General features: G+C 33.6%; 2 protein-coding genes and 1 long non-coding RNA gene across 8 annotated transcripts in view; 1 reads left to right on the top strand and 2 right to left on the bottom strand.

Moving 5' to 3' along the window:
- LOC111424501 (thrombospondin type-1 domain-containing protein 4) overlaps positions 1 to 22,554 on the top strand; it is a 99,058-nt gene that overhangs the window by 18,546 nt on the left and 57,958 nt on the right. For both annotated transcript variants that reach the window (XM_023058053.2, XM_023058054.2), the window contains exons 2-3: positions 16,098 to 16,197; positions 17,319 to 17,521. In XM_023058053.2, coding sequence (XP_022913821.2) covers positions 16,098 to 16,197; positions 17,319 to 17,521 — 303 coding nt within the window. The remainder of the gene's footprint in view (positions 1 to 16,097; positions 16,198 to 17,318; positions 17,522 to 22,554) is intronic.
- Positions 8,551 to 11,899, bottom strand: LOC111424473 (gustatory and odorant receptor 22-like). The gene is made up of 3 exons (XM_071198255.1): positions 11,649 to 11,899; positions 10,458 to 11,400; positions 8,551 to 8,689 (listed from the first exon to the last, which is right to left on the bottom strand). The coding sequence occupies exons 1-3, from the start codon at positions 11,897 to 11,899 to the stop codon at positions 8,570 to 8,572; spliced, it is 1,314 nt and encodes a 437-aa protein (XP_071054356.1). The 3' UTR covers positions 8,551 to 8,569.
- Positions 18,187 to 21,414, bottom strand: LOC111424504 (uncharacterized). 5 transcript variants are annotated; one of them, XR_011640859.1, is made up of 5 exons: positions 20,738 to 21,414; positions 19,751 to 20,660; positions 18,984 to 19,424; positions 18,600 to 18,937; positions 18,187 to 18,525 (listed from the first exon to the last, which is right to left on the bottom strand). It is a non-coding gene; the product is annotated as an uncharacterized lncRNA (long non-coding RNA). The 5 variants fall into 5 exon arrangements; XR_011640858.1 differs by having other exon boundaries at positions 18,984 to 19,095; positions 19,148 to 19,424; positions 19,751 to 21,414; XR_002707613.2 differs by having other exon boundaries at positions 18,600 to 18,759; positions 18,808 to 18,937; positions 19,751 to 21,414.

Here is a 22,554-nt window from a genome sequence, read left to right on the forward strand (position 1 = left end):
GATTCGACCTGGTATTTGTGATTACCGCTCTTTATTTTCTTTCTTTCTTTTCGTTCTTTTTTTTTATTGTTCCTATTTGCTTTTTATTGGCCCCTCTGGCCGCGATGATTTATGTACTTGGGGAGCGACCTCAGCACCGTCCAATATCCTTTACTATGATTGATTGATTGCCTGCATGGATCACACGGGTGTAAGTCATTTTTAAAACTAGTTACCAATTATTATTGCATTTGTCAAGAGAATGTCAACACTTTTAACTTTTTCTTTGATATAAATTAACTTTCTGATTCTTTACGATATATAGATGGTTGAAAAATTTATTCTAATGAAGAGGGAGCTGCGAAAATATTGTAAATATAATAATTAAAAAGACGTTTCGTTTATACTCTAAGAAGATGTATCCAATTAGACTCCATATACAAATTAAAATCGTAAAACAACGCGTGAGGTCTAAAACCCACGGTCCATTTACAAGACCTAATTCCGACATGCATTCAATTCCATAACATATGTTTCCTTCTTTCCATATAAGTACAACTACAACACCAAAGTTAATATTTCTCAAATCAGATTAAACCTTTAATGCAGTTTACGTTTTGAATACTTGTACGTTTTCTTGACAGGCAGAAACGTAGGAGATCGTGATGGATCGTTTTGTACGATTTTCTTTAAGAAAAGAAATCGTTCTTCTTCTCGATGACTCTTTCTTCAACGGTAACAAGGAGCATCTGTCGAATTATCACCTAGCTAGAAATCTATTTGGCCGTTAGCTACCGGCGGCACGGCAATACATTTTGTGGTTGATTGCTAAGAAGTAGGATGTAAGCCTACCATTAGCGGGTATGGGTACAATTGAGATGCGGGCTTGGATTATAATTTAATGAGACGGTATGGTTACGGTCAAACGGAACGTTATGTTATTGGGCGTGTATATAGTATGTTTAATACAAAAATTCCGGGCCACCGGGCGACAAACGGTTTTACAACTTCATAATCTGATGTATTCATTTATTTAAACCGTATAATTTCAAACCAAAATACTCCCAATAACCATCAACCTATATGTATACAGAAGAATGTCTACTTATCTCAACATCATCATCGTTATATTCGTTATAGTTTTGTTGTGGTTCATTTGCGTAATAGAAACGTAAAGCCGTTCTTATTCGTGTAGTTACCAACACAGGAATGTCATCGTTGAGTTTAGGAGGAAAAAGCAAGAGTCTTCTGCTGAAGAGGAGGAGGACTTGTTGGTATCCGGTTGCGACGACTTATCTGCGGTCGACTTATGACTCGAAAATAATGCGAATGGACACACGAGACTCTCCTCTCGTAGCTCTCATCTGCATACGGCAACTAAAGGGACCGTTTCTCTCGTACGTATGTCCGATGTAATATTATGGTCGAAGAACGCGAACTCACGCAACAACTACTGTGAGTCCCCCCGATTCAGTAATAACAACAACAACCGAAGATCCGAAGAAGGAACGCCCGATCCCATTTCAAGTTCTTCTTAATGAAGTCGTCGATCCGTCTCTCTACTTTATTCTCCGTTTTGTAATTGATTTATAATACCGGCAATAAAATTTATGCGTCATTATGGGACCGTAACTTTCCCAACCAATCTTTCTATTGAGAGTTAAGCGTATTGTATTTGGAATGCGCTATCGATTAATAAAATCATTTGTCATTGGATCTAATTTAATTTCATTGTGACTAGAAAATTAAACGAGAATTATTCTTGAATAGAATTGTATTTGTAAGCAATAACAATAAAAATACTAATTTCTAATTAATTTATCTTTGACATTAAAAGATGAAAAAATATACAAAAATCTAACGAAAAAGAACTAAATTATCCCTTTTGTTGTACAATTACAAAACATTAACTCGGTTTCGAGAAACGAAGGAAGCAGATGTCTTGAAAGCACGTCATTGTCAATTCGCCAGCCAATTTATAGTAAAGACGACAACGAAGAGTAACACAACGAAGTGCTCAAGTGTTAAGATTCGATGTCGTGACTCTACAACGTACAATAACCACGAGAAAACCGTAATGAGCAACGTTAAAAGCATAAAGATACACGTGTTACATTATTTTGTTGTCACATTAACACCGATTAACAACCTTTTTTTCAACGATGAGAAATTGATTCAAGAGAAATTGAAAAAATTGATTTGACATGGTGTAATTTCTATGTCAATGTGAGAAGTTAAAGCAGTGCCATGTGGATGTAATTAAATGTATAAATAGAGCGAAAAGTCGTTATTCCCAATTGTAAGAGATGGACACTTTCATTTTTTGAATTTCCGTTTACGGAATGTGAATGTGGCTCGTCGGCGGCCACAACAAACGGTCTTCATCAGCCGTTTTACACTACAATGGTTTGACCGTAATTGACTAGATTTCTATAACTCTAATAAAAGTATTGATAGGCTTTATAGAATTTCGTTTGTGTAGATCTTTTTTTTATAATAATAATAATAATAATAATAAACGCCTTTATTAATACCACTATCATATTACAAAAATGAAGCAAAATAAATATTTTTCAGTGGGGCTTAATCTAACTTCATATTAAATGTAACATAATAAACAAAAAACAAATACATTTAAATTGACATTATGTACAGGGTGTCCCGTTAAGCGTACGGAGCGGCTGTATCTCAACAACGGTAAGGCCTAGAGGTTTGGGAAAAAAATCTTTATAAGCAAAGTGGGCAAGAGAAATAGCTGAAAATTATTTTGAAGTTCGTAATTCGACCGCTAGGGGGCGTAACTGCCATAGAGAAACATAAAATTCCCGCTATCTCAGAAAGTTAGACGATGAGCTATAACTTTGACAACATCATTTAGTAGCTTGGATAATACCGCATCGCTTTTGTTTTGCAATATTTTTCATATCTGTCATAATAAGGGAGGGGGAGGCCAATGCGTTTTCAAATGTTTACATTTTAATATCTCCTGGACCATTCAACCGATTTGAATATTCAGTAAGACCGCTTGGTTTAAAACAAATAAGCTAGAGGGCGTTATCTGCAGCGGTTACATATCTTTGTGATTTTTGAAAAAAAGTTATATGGAACGGTACTATTTACTTCACAGACCGTTAATCACCATAAAATTTGCTAAATATTAGTGAAAACCGCATCTCGATATCTCCATCCATTCTCGAATTATAAAAGAAAATGTTAAAAATTTGTATATCTTAATCGGATCAAGTTACCTTAGGAAACAAATAAGAGATAACAAAAATTTTATTATCTAGAACCTTCTTTCACACTTTATCCAAGCTTAGAACTGCTTCTAAACTACTTTTGAGGCGTGTTGAAAAGCCAACGGATCAATGAAACATCAACAATGATAATAAAACAAAATAAACCGAAACACTTAGAATAACTTAAATTTTTGGCAAAAATAGTTCACTAATGTTCGAAATGTCTTACATAAACCTCGATGCATTTATTTAATCTAGTTTCGACGAAAAAAAAGCGCTGCTAAGTCTCTTCCCTGGACACTTTTTACTGGTATTTAGTGTTTTGTCATATTTTCCCTGGTTATTGGTTTTTCTTGAAAAGTCAGGTCGTTTAGTCTACCCAATAGATAAAGGGGTGAAAGCAATGTGGGTTTTGCTCGAACCAAGAATGCATATTATGCAAGTTTACATCAGCTTGTGGACAGATGCTTCATGCATCCATAGCATTTGTGATAAAAGGTTTGGATTTGCCCAAATCATATTTAAAAGTCAATGGTAATAGTTCAGTCTGTTATCATAATCGGTATCTGTTAAGGCCTGATGTAAAACAACGTGGTGGAGATATTATTCTCTTGAGAACTCTTGTGGACAATTGTTTTCGGAGTTCCCAGATTATGTGGGATCACATTGCGCACCAATTTGATTTACGAATTCATAGAGACGTCTGAATGGGCTACACGTTGCCAGTTTTTCGTAATCGCTAAGTCAATCTTAAAAACACTTCTAGAGAAAAATGTCTTTCTTTGTCGTAATTGCATTGCACATTTTTGCCATGCAGTTGGATCGTATTCGAAACATTGAAAATAAATCATCATACGCTCTATCATACGCTTCTGCGTTAGTAAATGACATGTTTACAGTTACCATGGTAATGTGATTTGTTTTTCTCAATGAGGTAACTGGATCCGATTGATGGCACTCGAGTTTTTAAAATTTTCTTCTATAACTCGAGAACGGGTGGCGATATCGAGATGCGGTTTTCACTAAAATTTAGCAAATTTTAAGGTGACTAAGGGTCTGTAAAGTAAATAGTATCGTTCCATTTAACTTTTCTTCAAAAATCACAAAAATATGTAATCGCTGCAGATAACGTCCTCTAGCTCATTTGTTTTAAAGCAGACGGTCTTACTGAAAATATCTTTAAAAAGAGCATAAAATGCTCTTTCAAACAACACCGAAAACATTCAAATCGGTTGAATGGTCTAGGAGATATTAAAATGTAAACATATGAAAACGCATTGGCCTCCCCCTCCCTTATTATGACAGATATGAGAAATATCGCAAAACAAAAGCGATGCGGTATTATCCAAGCTATTAAATGATGGTGTTAAAGTTATAGCTCATCGTCTAAGTTTCTGAGATAGCGGCAACTTTATGTTTCTCAATGGCAGTTACGCTCCCTAGCGGTCGAATTACGAACTTGAAAATAATTTCCAGCTATTTCTCTTGGTCACTTTGCTTATAAGGATTTTTTTCCCAAACCTCTTGGTCTTACCGTTCTAGAGATACAGCCGCTCCGTACGCTTAACGGGACAGCCTGTATAAGAAAAAATAAAAAATAAATGAATATATGAAATAAATTCAGAGGGCAGATTTGGGTGACAAACCCCATGTCTTCCCAATTGCCCTTCGGCACTGGCCAACTAGCTTTCTTTACTCTATTACCTAGGTGTGACTTCCACGCTAGTTTGCTATCCAGAGTGATACCCAGATATTTAACCTCTTTAGACAAACTCAGTGGGCATTTATCGAACAAGTTTGTCTTGATGTCTATATTTGTTATGAATGTATATATTTATGTAAATAATTGTTTTTGAGGCAATAAACATTATTATTATTATTAAGAAATACCACGAAATTCACAACACAATGGTGTTCTAAAGTTCATTCCCATATTTCTATTTTTATTGTTCTATTAAATTGAATAAACTCTAGTGTGATAAATAAGACACCCAGCTAATAAGGGGGTAAATTGCAAGAAATGGATAAAGGAAATTCTATAAAAAAAACGTATTAGTACCAACTATTTATTTCTGTTCTAAGCTAAAACATGAATTAATGGTTTTATAAAGTGCGTGAGATTACACAATTAAAATCGTAGAATTACAAATTAATATCATAGAATTGGGTTTGATTGAAATAATTTAATTAATTAATTCTTCATTCTATTCATGATTGATGTCAATTCAAATTACGTTTATGTAATTTATGCCTATTCAAATTTTGATAAAAATGTTTTAAAGTTAATCTTGTTAATCGATTGCATAAAGTTTGTCTACCCAATGACATATTACAAGCGACAATCTAGGTCATTGCTATTTTGGCGAGAGCGTAACTAAAAACGATCTGTTTATAAAACCGTTCGCGAAATCACACGATGTAATTTTCGTATATTTCACGATTTCCACATATATTGCCTGGCTTCCGTTACAGACTACAAATTTGAGAACCCTTTTACACACATGATCCGTCAACGTCTTCGACGACCAGATAACTCCCTCCATGCTTTATTCATCAATTTAAAGTGTTAAGTGCACAGATAGCCGAAAACACTTCACGACAACGACGATTTCTAGTGGCATCAATTTAGTGAACAAGAAGAAGAACAAGATGGACGAAGAGAGAAAAAATTAAATAATTTTCTTTCTACTTAGTTATCTGCATGTATTACGCAACAAAGTGCATGTAACCGTCAGTATAAACTCCAACTCTAAACTTCAACCGTTTGATCTCACAAAGTGTTATAAACGGATTTTAGTGGCCAATAAACTGTTTTGTTAGTTTGTCGAGATGCGTCTCAAGACGTTGCTTTCGGAAATCTATTGTGATGTCTTCTTTCTTTTAAACCAGATGGTCTTTTGATCTTAATCACTTTTCTTAAAAGAATAGTTATTGCTCGATTAGTAAAAACAATGTAAAAATTGATTCAATTACTAAAATTTGTTTATTGGTGATTAAATGAAATTTATAAGGACATAAAAAGAAAACAAATGTATTTTATGCAATTCAACGTTAGTAATGTTCAGTAATGAAACGGTAAAATTGCAAAACCACGCGTCTTTGACCATCATGAAAGCTACTATTGTGCCACTAACGTCAATAAATCGGCATCGTGGATGGGAAAAAATCGTTTTTCCTTGACAGTTATTGACGTTGTACGCAGAGGAAAGTCGAGTTTGCAAATTCTAAATTGCAACAAGATATCATCTATACGCACTGATTTACATTTTACGTTTTATCTAGTTACTTCAATCTGGTTTAAGTTACAAAATGTTCGTAAATTTAAACGAAAATCTTTTTTATCTTATTAACTCCATCAGAATTTAAATGAATGTATTAATATCGTCTTTAAAATAAGACAATTTCGTTTATTTATTTATTTTTTCTTTTTATAATTAGTTGACTAATAGTTCTATTGATAACATATTTTACGACCGTTTTAAAATCTCTCTTTTGCGATAAACGTAAAATTCAATCAAAACAACCGTTAGCCATTTCAGAAAACAGTACACGCATTGATAAAGTCTTTGTATGCTTTCAAAAATTTTTTATTACCAATTAAAATTTAGGTTTAAATAAAAAAAGGAAAATTGTCGCGACCTATTTACATAAGAAGGATTTTTATGCATAAAACCGTGCTGCATTCAATAATACTAATATAGTTATGAATGGAGTTTATCTTATTATACGGGTCAATTAACGTGCTGACTGTAAACTATTTAACAATGCTATGAATATGACGATACTACGGTTTATTAGAAATGAAATTATATTAGCGGTGGAATATAAGAATAAAGGAGAAAGAGGAGATGTGTTTTAGATATTTTATACAAAACGATCTCGCGGTGTTTACATTTACAAAGCAATTTACTATCTGCTATCTAAATTTGTAGTTGATTTCATTTCGAACTAATTTCAACACGCTATGATTATAAACTTAATTGTTTTAAGCGAATAAATTTTAATTGCTTGGTTGTAAAATTGAAATTAGTTCTTAGAAATGTGTACATAATTCTTATTTTATGATATATAACGGTTTAGAAAATTTAAAATTAATAACTTAATGACACAATAAACTAATATTTATGAGTTGTAAACGTTTTTTTGAGTAAAAAATCATGAAATGTGATGTCCGATTATAATGAATCCATCTTTATGGTAACTATTATTGTTTTCGTTTTGAACTTGCACTGAAGCAATAATTTCTTCGGCGGTTAAGGTTCCTCTTCAAATTACGTCTTCATGAATACATCCAATTCTTCAAATTTGTTGTCTAATATTATATTAGTTAAATCAACTGCATTCTCGTCACGTATACGTAAACTTATGTCTCTTTAGTAACATAAAGAAGAGTTGGTGTTTTTTTATTCTTGAACACACTCGGCAACTAATAACACAAAAATACAAAAAAAAAGCAATTACAAACTTTGAAGCAATTTACGCCTTTATTGTGTTCAAAATGGTCAATTATAAACGACATTTAGGTTGGAATTTATTTATTACCTTCACTATAAACTTTTTTCACTGTATTAAAACTTTTAGAACGATCTTGAATAATGATCTTTAAATTTCACTTTCCATTTTGTAACCAATTAAGAATCTATTCACTTCAATATACAACTCAATAATTAAATGCTAATGCATCTGAATAAAGTGCGATAATTGTTCCTTTTATTGATCATTTTCTAACCTTAACGATTAAAGTGTATTAAAAATAGAATACTATTTTAAAGTTCATTTATCATGTGCCTTTTTAAATTATTTGACTGACATTTAAAAAGATTTCCACACATTATTTTTGTTTAATCAGATAAAGAATGTAATAATAAATACAAACACAAAAGTAATTTGATTACATTATGCATAAAATTTTTTTTTATTTATTGTTAAAGGCAACAATAGAAAGTTTAGATTTTTTTTAAGAGATAATAAAAATGTATACAATACCCAATAGAATCTAATCGAATGAAATAATAAGCATAAAATAATAAAAGAAAAAAAATCTTGCGAAGTCAACGACCTAAAATTAAAGTTGAGAGCTGAAATGTTGAAGGGAAAAATGTCAGAGGAAATGTCAGGTTGGTATTATTATTCTAAAAAAAAATAAAAATAGCTAAAACCAGTGAACGTTGCGAAAAATGAAAGAAAGCTTTTAGATGGTTGTTTTGTTCTACCTTTTTTTCGTTTCGTTCTTAGGCGATTGCATTTTTATTTTTCCAGTTTTATTACTTGCCCTTTTGCGAAGATGCGGGCCCACTTTAAAACCATCACGAATACTTACCTTGCAGAACTTTCTTTCATTCTACTACGCCTCATATCGTTTTATTGAGATTGCTCGATGCCGTTCGATGTACTTGTAACGCAGAATTTCGCATTAAGGTAGCTCTAAACTGCATTAACATCACCAAGTATGTTGCCATTGAGGTTAAAGTCTACAACAAAAAATCTAAGTATGGTATTCCAAATTAGCAACTATAACATATTACTTTTCCGCCTTTGTGATTAAATTACCACTTTATCATTTGTTTATAAAACAGAATTCCTTGATAGGAATAAAAAGAACATGCTAATTAAACAGCAATTAGAAATTCTAATCAGTTATATCTATAAATCACATTCTTGGCGCCACACCGTAACCATTTCTTTTGCCCCGAGCCGTGAATGAGTACACGCATAGTGCGAATTATATCTATGTAGAACCGTTGTAATGCGTTTCTCGACCGGTAATCCATCACGTACGTAGATTACCCCGACCAGAGAAGCAACAACAGGCACGTATGAACCTCGGCATGCAACCCACCAAGTAACGCAATTAATAATTTTCGATCGAACATCGACAATGAGGCGGTATCTATTCATCTTCAAGATGAAACGATGAGAAAAAGAGAGAGATACGATGATTGACAATCTCGCGCAAACTGTATATGATCTCATTTGCCATTATTGTTTTGTACACGCAATCGGAATTTTAATTAACTATGAGAATTGAATGCACATTCATTATTATTATTATCATCTTTTGTATTATACTTATTTTAAAATATTATAATGTTATATTGTTTTAACACTTTGAAACGACAGGTATTGAATGCCGATTTTTGGTTTAATGAGTCTGCGTTATCGCTGTATCAAGAAAATCTAAAGGAGTTTTACGTTTTACGTCGCGTTTTATGTGAAGGAAGTAAAATATAAGATAAAAGTATGGAGATAACTTTTATAGTACTTCTACCAGAGATAGTGACATTTTGCCAAAACTATCTTAACTTGCATAGAAGCACAATAGTAACATATCAGAAGCTTCTGTTATGTTTCTCTAAAAAACTTCCTATATCTAGCACCAGAAAATTAATTTAGAATATATTGGATACCTATACTAAACAGTATTGTAGTTACTAGAAAATATTGCTTCATGCTAAAACTGGCATAAACTTGTTTCCATGCTAGAAGCTTTCGATATGCTTTTACTGCTTAATAACAAGATGTCTCATGTACTATGTAATAAGTACATATTCTGAAAAGCAAGCTAATAACCAGTAAAATGCACGAGTATCACATTTTGTCAGAGCTATCTTAAATTATTTAGAAGCAAGGTAACATACCAGCAGCTACTAATATATTTCTATGTGATGTTTTTAATGTGTAATACGTGTTTTTAGTCGAATTTGGGCTTCAAGTATTTCCCGGATAATATTGAACCGCCCGGGATGATATTGAGGGATATCGAGAACGATTTGAGATATTCTAGGAATGATATTGGGGATGCTCGAGAGATGTACTTGGATGACGGGACGAAGTACTTGGAAAGGTGCTTATGTGTACTAAGAATGACACTCAAGGGTGCCTAGGACAACAACTCAGAAACAATATTCAGGGATGTTTGGGACGATGCAGAAAGGCGTCTGATATCATGACATGTGTGTGATAACAAATAAAGTACTGATGGGATATCAGGGTTGATATTACATTGAGGAAGAAGGTTCATCCAGAAAACACCAACGTCATCAAACATACAACTATAAATAACAGGGGGCTCTGTTAAAGTGTGATGTTCTAACTGTTCTCGAAGTATGCCACAATAAAGAGATTTTTAATAAAAAAGCAGTGTTGCTCTGCGAGGGTAAAGTTGTATACCCTCGCAGAACTCAACATGAATGACTTTATGACGAATATTGTGATTCCAAAAAAATGTTGTATACTTACACTTGAAATAAGTTTTCTATTAATATCCGTATATTGATTCAAATTCATAACAGGCGGATTTTTATCAATAGCCGTCAAAAACATATGAACTTCCTGTCTTGTTCTTGTATCTACAGCTGCTAAATTTACATTAAGTAATCGTTCCCGAAATCCAGGTCCCATTTTAGCGGAGGCATGATAAGCTTCATTACAAATAATAAACAACAAACTCAAGCAGTAAAAAGCAATAAGAAATAAACCAGCTTCTTTAAACGATAACCCATGGTCCAAAATTTCTGTTAAACACCCATAACTAGCAACGATTGTGGTTAAAAGTATTAATATGCAGTACATTCCGTACATTCCGCTGTAAGCTTTTCCTAATTGTTGCATCATATGGGATAAATCGACCCACAAGTCTCTGTACTCTGCTAATTTACTAGCTGGATCGTTAGATTCTAACGCGTAATGAAGATTTTGAGCTAAATCTTTAGCCACGCGGCCTTTAGCCGTACAGTTTATAAACCATAACGAACACAGACAATTCAACATTGCCAAAATGTGGTAATAACCGAAGGTGTGCCATAATTGCATGTCCGGTTGCAGATAATACTGGGCGACCATTAATGCTATTCCTAAAGCCCAAGAAAATATGCACAAGCTCCATGTTATTAACGATAAGTTATGAAAAATAATCGCGGTACCCGTTATTCGGTAATATTTTAATTGGAATCTCGTCCACATATTTTTAAACTTTGCCACCTCATTGCCGTTAGTCCACGCAGCTATCGGTAATAAGAAATGAGGCACCAGGATGCTTAAGAAAATTATACCGTAGAGATATTCGTCGAAACGTTTACCTTTTTGAAGAATTAATAGGAGACGTTCTTTAAAAACTATGGTTACAAATACAGTTTCAGCGGCAAATATAACATATGCGTAGATTGCAGTTCCTGAAAACCACCTAAAATTAAAGAAAAAAGTTAAATTACTTTAATGAACCGTTTTAGAAAATTCGTAATTCATATTTATTTATATAATCCGATTAAGAGATTATTCTTGATCTTGATTACCCTCGGTATTATTCGTTTTGCTACAAATCCAGTAACATATGTGACTTAAACCTTATAAATGCGAAGGTTTAAATTTTAAACTCCTCTTTGCACGTCGAATATTATTAACAACAATACAACTTAACAATACAAAACCCACCTAAATGTGGTATTTCCTTTTCCAGATCTTTCAATAGGCATCACCCCCATAATTTGAAACAAAACCAACAAACTCTTAGTCGTCTGATAAAAATTATCGAATTGATCTAGCAATTCCGGATCTTCATCGGTACTTCTCCTCCCATCTAACCCGGCATCCGAAAGACGTTTCGCTTTAATATTATCATCGGCAAGTCGCTGATGCGGATTTTTCGCCCGACGTTCGTGTTCGTAGTCGAAGTAGTCGTCCATTATTACCCCACGTCCTTAACAGCGGGGAGTGAATTTTAACAATGCACCACGACTCAAATTGAAATATACACTATATGAAGGAAGTTTGCGTGACTAAAGCTCGTTAGTAAAGGCGACGAATTGTAATGGGCGATTATGAATTGATTAACATGGTGCTGTATAACCGATAGGGACATTTATCAAAATGTCTTTGAAAGAGAAGGGGGTAATTGGTAACTATGGGTAGGGTTATAATTGTTTTATTAGGAAAAAAGGGTTGTTCATGTATTAAAGTTGGGTATTTTTAAAAATTGTGGGAAAACATATTACAAAAAAAATGTCTATCAATCACAATACCCTTATAATGTACATTCACAAGCTCATAAGCAACTGCACTTATTCAAATTGTTTTTTTTCTCTTGTGTCTTTTTCTTTCTAATAGTTTCGTCTACAGTTTTTATTTCCAGCTACCAAAGTGCATCAATGCCATTTCTTACTACTTTCTTTGTTTAGTCTGATTTTCATTTTGTTAGTCCAGCTACTTTTTATGTTGATTGCTGTTTGTCGTTTAATAGTCGCCTTTTCATTGTTTCTTCCTACTGCCAAAATAGCTGTATCATCAGCAAAAGTGGCAATGATAATGTTTTCTAATTGGGGTATATCGTATATCTATAAGAGTTACTGGCAGCAATGATATCAGTCTGTAAGATGTTCATGCAGAGGTTCTCCTGGTTTGAGTACAATTTGGGAAGATATCTTATGCTGAAAACATTCCAGATTTTTTTACTGTTGCCATTTCTAAGATCTGGTGCTTTTTTACTCTGTTTCGCGTGGCCAACACGATGATTTACTGGTTTATAAGTATTTATTTTCATTGATTGGTTCTATTAACACCTTTCCCTTGGTTGTGATTAATCTTGATCCTCAGTGTGTTTTGCATTAAAATTTCCACCCACTATAAATATATTACCTTGTTAGCTCAGAAAGTGTAGAAAGTACTCTCACTGATAAGTTTTTGCTTTCACGCTGACAAATGTAGCTTGACTCTTCAGTCATATGTTCTAGTTCTTGATATTTTTCCTTACTATTTTACTATTGTTCTGGAAATTAAAACTAGTCTTATAGACTAACTATTAATTTTTATCTCAAATGTTAAAACTGTATACTTGCTGACTTGAGTCTATCCATTGATGTCTTCTAGAACAAGATTTTCTTCTTTTCAGTAAAACTTTTCAGCAAATCTAATGCCTTGAGGCACTATTGCTTTTATCTCTTCTAAGTACGAGTGTCGTCTGGTTTTACTTTGAATATACTGTCCGAGATGTACGATGTTAATATTTTTACATATCATTACATATTACTTCTGGAGTATTTAGATTGTGTAACAAGCCTTTGTGCTAAACTTTTTTGAAAGGCTTGCACGGGATCTAGGAAGACTTCTTGTCTAAGGCCCGTTCGATGGTGTTGGTCATTCCATGTATTTCGTTTATTGTTAACTGATTTTGCCTGATGTGTGACATTTTTGTAATTGTAAATAATTACTTTCCATATTTTTATTTTCTACTTTTAGCTTGAACCCAAGCACTGTATAATATCTGTTCATTATTTGATCTTACATGATTTTCATGAAATGAGACAATGTTTTGTTGTAAGCTTCATTTTCCGTAGTTATTTTATTTTGATGTAGTAGCACAAAAAAGAAATTGTCTTTTTGATGAAACATTCTTACTTTCACAATCAGTATCTTATACAGGGTGTCTCAGCGAGACCGGTCATTAGACGTTTCTGGGGTTCTGGCCAAAATAAAAATTTGAGAATTCAGACTTAAGTATTATCAATTACGATCTCTTCGTCTAAAATATTTTCAGCTTTCTTGCACTTCCGGTTATACCGGAAGTCGCCACCAACTTTATTTTTTTAAATGGAACATCCTGTATATTTTTACATATTTGGATTTGTCTGTTTTCAAGGTTTATAAATAACTTTACTTTTTGCAATTTGATTCAGTCGTTCTCGAGTTATTCGAATTTTTCTAGAAAAATCTGCTCCAGCAGACATTTGTTCAAAAAATCAGAAAACACTCAATTTTTGGGATATCAATTGAGGATTGAGAACACGCTTAAGCAACATGATGGAATATGTTTTGGTGCCGAGAACTGCGGTCTAGAACGTTTGATCACTTTACTATGGCACGTTAACTTTTCAAAATTTGGAAGTACCATAACTTCATTTTTTTAAATGGCACCCCCCATATTTTATTTTTTAGTCGTCTTCGGTGTCTCATTCTACATCTTTCATATCTCATATGGCCCATACCTAATATTAATAGTTTGGGAGATAATTAGGGTTTTTTGAAAAATGCACACATATCATATGGATATTTAGCCTAGTGTGCCATGAAAAACAAGCCTTCTCAATGAGTTCTTGTCAAAGACTCACTTGTTTACGTCACTTGATGCATGCGAGCTAATCATTATCTGTTATGTCCCTTAATATTAGTACTGAAACGAGTTAAAATCGATAACAATAACGAAAGTAATATTTACACAAATCAAGAAATTCTTAATTTATTTTTTTTGCATGAAAAGCGCGGCAAAGTTCGTAGTATGATTCCCAGATCTTCTTTGGCAGCTCGAATTGAGGTGTTTGGACTGGGCTTGAAATAAGCCAAGGTATACACCTCTTCCGTTGCATTATCTACTACATTTTTTGGTCAGTTTAACATGTGATTAATTCGTCCAAAATGCAAAAAATTTGCTTCTATTTCTCTAAATTTACCTTTTGTCATCGGAGATAAATGTGACAAAAAATAAATTATGGATTTCTTCATTTGTATAAACATTATTTATGTTATTAATATCGATTTTAACTGGTATTAGACTCACAAGCATCAAACAGCCTAAATTATACTTTGACGTTTATCAATAAGTCATTAAACATTTGTTTTCCATGGCACACTAGGTTAATATCCATATGATGTGTGAGCATTTTTCAAAAAACCCTAATTATTTCTCAAACTATTAGTGTTAGGCATAGGACATATGGAATATAAAAGATGTAAAATGAGACGCCGAAGACGACTAAGTAATAAAATATGGGGGGTGCCATTTAAAAAAATGAAGTTATGGTGCTTCCAAATTTCGAAAAGTTAACGTGTCATAGTAAAGACACCAAACGATCTAGACAGCCGTTCTCGGCACCAAAACATACTCCATCATGTTGTTTAAGCATGTTCTGAATCCTAAATTGATATCTCAAAAATTGAGTGTTCTATGATTTTTTGAACAAATGTCCGCTGGAGCAAATTTTTCTACAAAAATTCGAATAACTCGAGAATTGCTGGTTCAAATTGCAAAAAGTAAAGTTATTTATAAACCTTCAAAACAGACAAATCCAAATATGTAAAAATACACAGGTGTTCCATTTAAAAAAATAAAGTAGGCGGGGATTTCCGGTATAACCGGAAGTGCTAGAAATCTGAAAATATTTTAGATGAAGAGAACGAAATTGATAATACTTAAGTCTGCATTCTCAAATTTTTTGTTTGGCCAGAACCCCAGAAACGTCTAATGACCGGTCTCGTTGAGACACCTGTATACCAACAATGAATAAAAATCAGTTTAGTTTCAATTGAACAAATACATCTATATTTTAGAAGAGCATTTATTATTCCTTAAATTTTGAATAAGAAATGTAACAACTAAATTAAAGAAATGACTTAATAGTTTTCAAACATAATTATACGGGTTTTACGCTTAAACGGTAAAGTTTTTAGCCATAGGGGACAAATTTACATTTCCAATTTGGAATTCCGCCTTTGCAATTTATAACATTTCAGTCAATCATGTCTGGAAGTAGCAAGAAAGGGGCACCTTGGGGTCAGTTGGTTGTCTAAAGTTGTAAAATGATCTTAAACACACCTTGCGGTAGAGTAACGCAAGTTTTAGCTGGAGGCAACTTAACAGGTTAGTTTCGGTTCTAGTTGGAGTTAAATTGAATATTACACCTCGCAGGTTTAAATAATTCGAAACATACCATTTACAATGTATTCTTAAGATCTCCTTAAATCATAATGTTAAACATTTAATGTCAAAAATTATTTTCTTGTGAATGATTTATGCACGATAAAACGTATGAACGTTTCTCCGTAGATACTAAAAATTCTTCGAAAATTTTCTTTATGCTTATTGATTATTAATTTTCATTTTTTTTATTGCAGGGTTCTTATAGCTTTTATCCTGTTAAATGTTTGCCTCTCCAACGATTCACAATCACCAACCCGCGCTAAATTAACGACAAAGAGAAAATACCCATCGAAAGTAAGTATACAACGTTGAAACCGCTAAAGTTATTTCATTCTTTCTTGGTATATTGTCTCGATAAATCGGTTTTTCGACATCTGATAGATCGGCAAGTTCCGCCCAATCCATTGTCACCGTATCTTCAGGTCTATTGTTCCACAAAAATCAAACACAAGAGACCGGGGTTGAACCAAACCCGCCATATACGGACATTCGATTAAATTACTTATTTTCGGCTCCCCTTTTCTTCTTATTTGACCCGTTGTTAAGAAGGGAACGCGGATATAATAAATTTTGAGGAAGTAAATAAAAGAGAAAAATGAAATGAAAAGATGAGTGTATGTATAGAAGAGGCGGGATAGGATAAATCAAATTATTTAATACAGGTTATTAAATGAGGTGTCGATCAAAACGTATTATTACTACTAGAAATGGGCTGGGGAGATATTTTTTTCTAGCAGAGATCGATAAAGAACTTGTTTATTCAGTTAATAGTACACGATCTATTAAATTTTCTTTTCGGTCAAGGTTATGGTCTACAACCTCCAGCAACATCACCTAAAATACAAACATAGAAGAAGTTTAAAGTTAAGGTCAAGTTCACTTTTATTTTGCACAAAAAAAGAAGTCTTATTTAATCTCACGAACTGCTGTTTGTAGTAGTGTAGTATGTAAATGACTTAGTAGACCACCAGATATCAAAACCGTACTAGATCACGAATCCCAACGTTCTTAGTTCGAAGAAATCGTATATCTTTTCCTCGATATCTCGTAACTCGGGATATCAGTCGTGTTCAGCCCAAGCTCTTGTGCTCGCGTGAGCTTTAAAGCTTCTTAAATCGAAAATATGACGTCGCGTCGGTATCGAAAATGTAAAACCTACCGCAACGGTAACGTTTTTTCTGTACCGTACCTATAGTAGAAAGAGATTAATGGTTTCGCTTTAAACGCAAGACGACGACGACGTTACGCGAAATGTGCTGAGTAACTTCGGTTACGGAAAGAACCGTTTGTTGTCCTTAAATGAAGAACAAACGCGGGTATTGTTTTGTCGAGACGATTTTTTTTAACTCCTTTAATTTTATTCTTAGTTCATGTTGTTACAATAATAACTGTTATATTCTTCCGTCTGTCGACAGGTCTACGAGATGTACAAGGAAAGACTACTTAAGACGAAAGTCCCGAAAGTTGCCGGCGTTTGGTCGGCTTGGAGCCAGTGGTCTTCGTGTTCGAGAACTTGCGGAGGTGGAATTATGTATCAAATTAGGAATTGCGTATCGAAACCAGATTCATCACCCAATTTAATTAATACTACGATAATTAGTGGTGATAGTAAAGAAAAGTAAGTAGTTGAGACTTCTTATTATGAAATTTATTACACTATACCAAAGATTGCAAAAGTCGATAAATCCCATTTGTGAACATTTTTATTCCTCGAGTCTTAGTTTCTAAACAAATGAATTCCAAAAACCTTGGACAAAATGAAAAGTATTGCAAGTGACGAAAGATAACAAAAACATAATAATTTTTGCTTAAAGGTAACCTCTCAGGAAAGGAATTTGAGGTTATTGGTAAACTGCAGTAATGCTATTGATCTGCCACAGGACATCATGACTACTTTTATGTAAGAGCTTTCAATGCCTTTTGTTGAGGATGTCTTGTAGAAGTGTTATGACTGTTCGTTTTTAATGTTACCGATAACGGAGGAAGATGTAATGCCTGATTTGTTGAACTATTCTAACAAACGTACAGCTGGGGAAAATCGGATCCCATTCTACTTAGTTAAGAAACGTAATTATTTATTACAAAAAACAACTCCTCGGAACAATGAAGTTCACCATAGTTGTACTAGTTTAGAAGACAGATCACCAGAATGTTAATTATAGCCCCATTTCCTTGTGGATCCATTGTTACTTATTAACTTGATCGTTTTTACATACTTCTTAAGTAACACCCTTGATACTGAAGACAGGTGGAGTGGCATACACGTATTTCTTCAGAGCATTGGATGTACTAAGTCATGACTTGCTATCGAAGAGGGTAACCTTCTTCTATACCTCTCCTAGTTGTGTTGGGGTTAAGTCTTACTTTTCGGGTTGTCGATGCTTTGGGAATTATAATGGTTACCTACCTCAAAGATCTAATCTGTGGTTATATCTGTTCAATTTGTTTATTAATCACCTCTTATCATGTAGTACAATGTTAACCCGTTCTGTATGTATAACCGACAACAAATATATCAATACGTCTGGAATAATTTTTGCATAAAGTGTCCACACTAATTACATACAAGACAATTAGTTGTTCAATCTATTGAACGGATTAGAGCAGCTAATTTCTTCATGTCTGTAATCAATACAATGTTACTACTTACAATGCTTTTACTACTTAGACTAATGATTAAATAGGTTTAAACTTACTTGCAATCAGGTCCAATTGTCTTTACAGTTTTATAACAGTAGTTTATGTGTTCAAGTCCTATAATTTTCCACTTCTTTATCAGATTCTGATTATGATATCACATAAGAGCAGTTGTTTTGGTCTGATTGTTCCTAAATATTCCAAATTGCTGTCAATATACTTTAATAACTTGTTATATTTTCCAATACCCTCGAATTACTCCAATACCTTTCGATAATTCTCAGTGGCTGCCATTTGCTTCCAATCCTTGCTCAACATTACATGTTACTCCCAATACTTCCACTTGCACTCAATTGCTCCGAAAGGTTCCGAATTGATCCTGAATAGTTCTCAATTCCTTTCAATATCTTTTAATTGGCTGCTTAATTGGTCTTAATACTTACCTCTAAAACCTAACCAGCGGCGCTCATCACTTCTCAAGTGCTACTAAAAGAGATTAAGACGTCATGTGACACTTAACATCTCCTAGAAATGATTTTCTATAGTTCCCAAAACCTGTAAATAGTTTCAAGTTGTATCCAATATCTTTTAATCAACACTTAGTCACTTTCAATTCCTGCTTAATAGCCTTCTATGGCTTCTAATGGCTCTAAGTGACACCCAATACAATTCATTAACATGAACCTGTCTTCTTACAACATCTTTCATTTAATCTTAATGGATCTTATTCTCGAAATTGTGCGCAAAATCTTTTCACTGATTTTTAATATTTCCCATTAATTACTTCATATGGTTCCCTGTTGTTCCAATTACCTTTCAATAACTTTCAATAAATTCTAGCTCTTTTTGGAACGAAGAGCAACTTAATGCCTAGTTTCAGTACACTGAAAAAAGAAATACCATTCTATTTTTTCTAATACCATACCAATCTCTAAACTGTTAGGAAAATTTTATGTACATATGGCTTGTCAGTTTAATATCATATTTGAATGAATCAGTTGACGTAAGCGCATTGGACACAATTAATACAAATGCGCTCGGTAAATATTCCACAACTATACAACAACAAATTGCAAACAATTTTACTTAAATTCCATGCAATTTTAATGTAATAGCATGCAATTCTATATAATACTATAACATTCCATATAACTACTACAAAACCCACAAAATTTTATTATATTGTTATTATTATTGGTCAATTACTCACACTATCTACTCAATTGCTCCCAATATTCGAATGACTCCTAATATTTTTTAATGACTCCGAATGCTCTCAACAAAACTTAATTTTCTCTTAATGGTATTCTGGTTTCAATAAATTTCAATGACTTCCAAATGCTCCATGATTGTTTCTACTATCTCAACAATTATCTCTTCACAACTCTTGCAAATGTTGAGTAATACTTGGGTTGGTAGCTAATGCGAGGGATATATTATAGTCTAGTGCAGCTACACTGCTGCCTTAAACGTTTAATTAGGTTGATGTTAAAGTGTAATTTCTCCTCAATAAGCAAAAATTGTTATCATTACTCAAATTCTCAACTTATATCGAATTATAACTTCAAATCTTGGAAAAGCTAAGTATCACATAATATTTCTTATTTCAAATTTACACGAAAACATATTTTTGATATAACAATTAGTCACTTAACTAAAATTAACTTCAAAGTGGTTTCATTTGCAACGTATGGGATAGTAAATTGCAAGGAAGAAAATATTTTCGTTAATGTTTCAATAAAAGTCTTAAGTGTAAAATGTGTGTGACCTTAGTGGGCAACGCGGAAGCCATAAACGTTGATCTTTAGGCAGTTTTAAAATTACCGTATGACATAACGTTGTCGACGTATGGCGGCGATTATCGTCGCAAAATCACCGATGCGGTATATCAAGCGTAATTTGTGATTAGCCATCATCGAAGCGTGACCATTATTTGTAATATAATTCGTAGCACGAGTTCGTAGCGACGTTGGGTTATTCGTCATCATCCCGTTGTGATTTATCCAATTTTAGCGAAAGTCCACTTATAAAATTACTTTTCATAGAATCCGTTTCGTTTTGAAAAAGTAGACGTTTCGGAAAATAAGATATACGTCTTCAGGAAATGACCCGGGTATGTTCTTAAATCAAAATCCTGATCAGTTAATGCAAGTAAATGAGTAGAAGATCGTTCGCGAGACATGAAACAACCCATTACCACAATTTATGTTGTTCTGGTCCGTCCAATTTCCTTGCCAATCTATCATCCCACTCGATAATTCAAGTAGCCAGGAGCGAAAGATCAATAGCCGATGTTGCCGATTACTGTTGCCGGAGGCCGCGTCCGAGAGAGGAGACCAGCGAAAAGCACAACAAAAACAAATAGGCGACCATTTCGCTCTCTGCCCGTTCGGTTCTATTGTCAGCAAACGCGGCATGCAGCCGATTAAATTGCATAATAACACACTGTTACCATAGAAGAGCGTACAGCACACTCGTACGGTCGTTCGTAATGGGCAATTACCAGTTCAAAAAATCCAACTACTCTTCTTCCTCTTTTGCCATCCTTTTCAGCGGTTGGCTTTCAGACTAATGGCGCTTTCGGTTCACATTTTGCTCTAGCTATATTTGTAACCACGTTTGAGATTGGCCGCTATTTAAAGTGCGTGCACTTTACGAGTTCTCCTTAAATGGCATTTTGTTGTGACAAGTGTGAACAAGTAACCAATTGGTGTTAATAGATTCTCACCTCTAAGAAATTACTTAACAAATTTCTTCCTTTCTGCACAACAAAAAAAAATCTGTAATCGTCGAATAATAAAATTACGACTTTTTCTTTTTTCTTTTTCTAATGAAGTGATCAAGAGAACTGAAAAAGTCTAAAAGCAAGTCACCTCTTAATTAAGCCCTAAAGAAGATAGACGGCGCATTGAAAACCGAAAGAAGATGAAGAAGTCGTCCGTCTCGACGTTGTTCATGACCATCTCCGTCGTGTGTCTCTATTCCCCTAAGTCCTAGCGGAAATATTCAACGATCAATGGGCTCTGTCAATACACAGAGACAAGCGGTAACGAATAAAGGGGCGCTCTCGGTTTAAATCAAAAAACCAAACTGAATACGCCTGGCCCATTATACATCGTCTGTTCCGTTCAATGGAACCGTCTCTATTCCTTAGAGAACAGAAGAATCCCTGAATTGATTAGGCGCCCCTTGTTCGACCGGGGTCTCCCCGTTATTGTACGTTGGGTTAATTTAAATTTCAAAATTTCACAGCATAAATGGATACATAAGTCTTTAAACCTGTCGTTTAAAACGTACTATCGAAAATCGAAAATGTCTAAAGTGAACGTTTATCCTGTCAGGTATGGCGTGTAATTGGGAGCTTTTAACAGTGTTTAAAAACAGGTTATGTCATTTTGGTTGTATAAGCTAAAATTGGAAAAATTTTAGAAAATTAGTATATTATTTAGAATAATTTTAGATAATTTTATGTTATTAACAAAGAACTTATTTTAAAAGTAGACTTTGTTAAAAAATTTTGACACTAAACTTCAAATGAACTAACTTTTTCTCGTTATGTCGTTATTATTAATATAGTAAAAAGTTAATACGAATGTTTCTAGTTGTAGGTCTAGTGGTAGTTCTAGTTTTAATTGTTATTCAGTTGTATATTTTTATTGAACTAAAAGTAGAACTAACACTACGCCTAGAACTAGAAACATTCTGGTTTAGCCGCCTCAAGAGGCGTACGGCTAAACCTGAATGTTTCTAGTTCTAGGTGCAGTGTTAGTTCTAATGATAGTGTTAATTCTAGTTTTAGTTGTTATTAGATTGTTGTATATTTTTCATTAATTTTATATTATGAACCTTAATAGTAGTTGCTTACCTATACGTGACGTCACGAACGGACCTTCGACCGGTGCAAATTATAACGTTTGGCTATAACGGACACTCTCTTCATCGTATTAGTCCGTTATATCGAATATAAATAATGTTTGTAATAAAGAAAAAAGAAAGTAATTTTAAAAAAAGAAA

This window comes from Onthophagus taurus, chromosome 7 (assembly GCF_036711975.1).
Source record: "Onthophagus taurus isolate NC chromosome 7, IU_Otau_3.0, whole genome shotgun sequence".
NCBI lineage: Eukaryota > Metazoa > Arthropoda > Insecta > Coleoptera > Scarabaeidae > Onthophagus > Onthophagus taurus.

Bases quoted from the DNA above. Each gene is read 5' to 3' on its own strand.
- LOC111424473 (XM_071198255.1), bottom strand. From the start codon at position 11,899: ATGGACGACTACTTCGACTACGAACACGAACGTCGGGCGAAAAATCCG. The intron at 11,401-11,648 runs GTGGGTTTTGTA...CTTTAATTTTAG, and splicing joins AAAGGAAATACCACATTTAG to GTGGTTTTCAGGAACTGCAA. The intron at 8,690-10,457 runs GTAAGTATACAA...TTTTTGTTGTAG, and splicing joins ATAGAAAACTTATTTCAAGT to ACTTTAACCTCAATGGCAAC.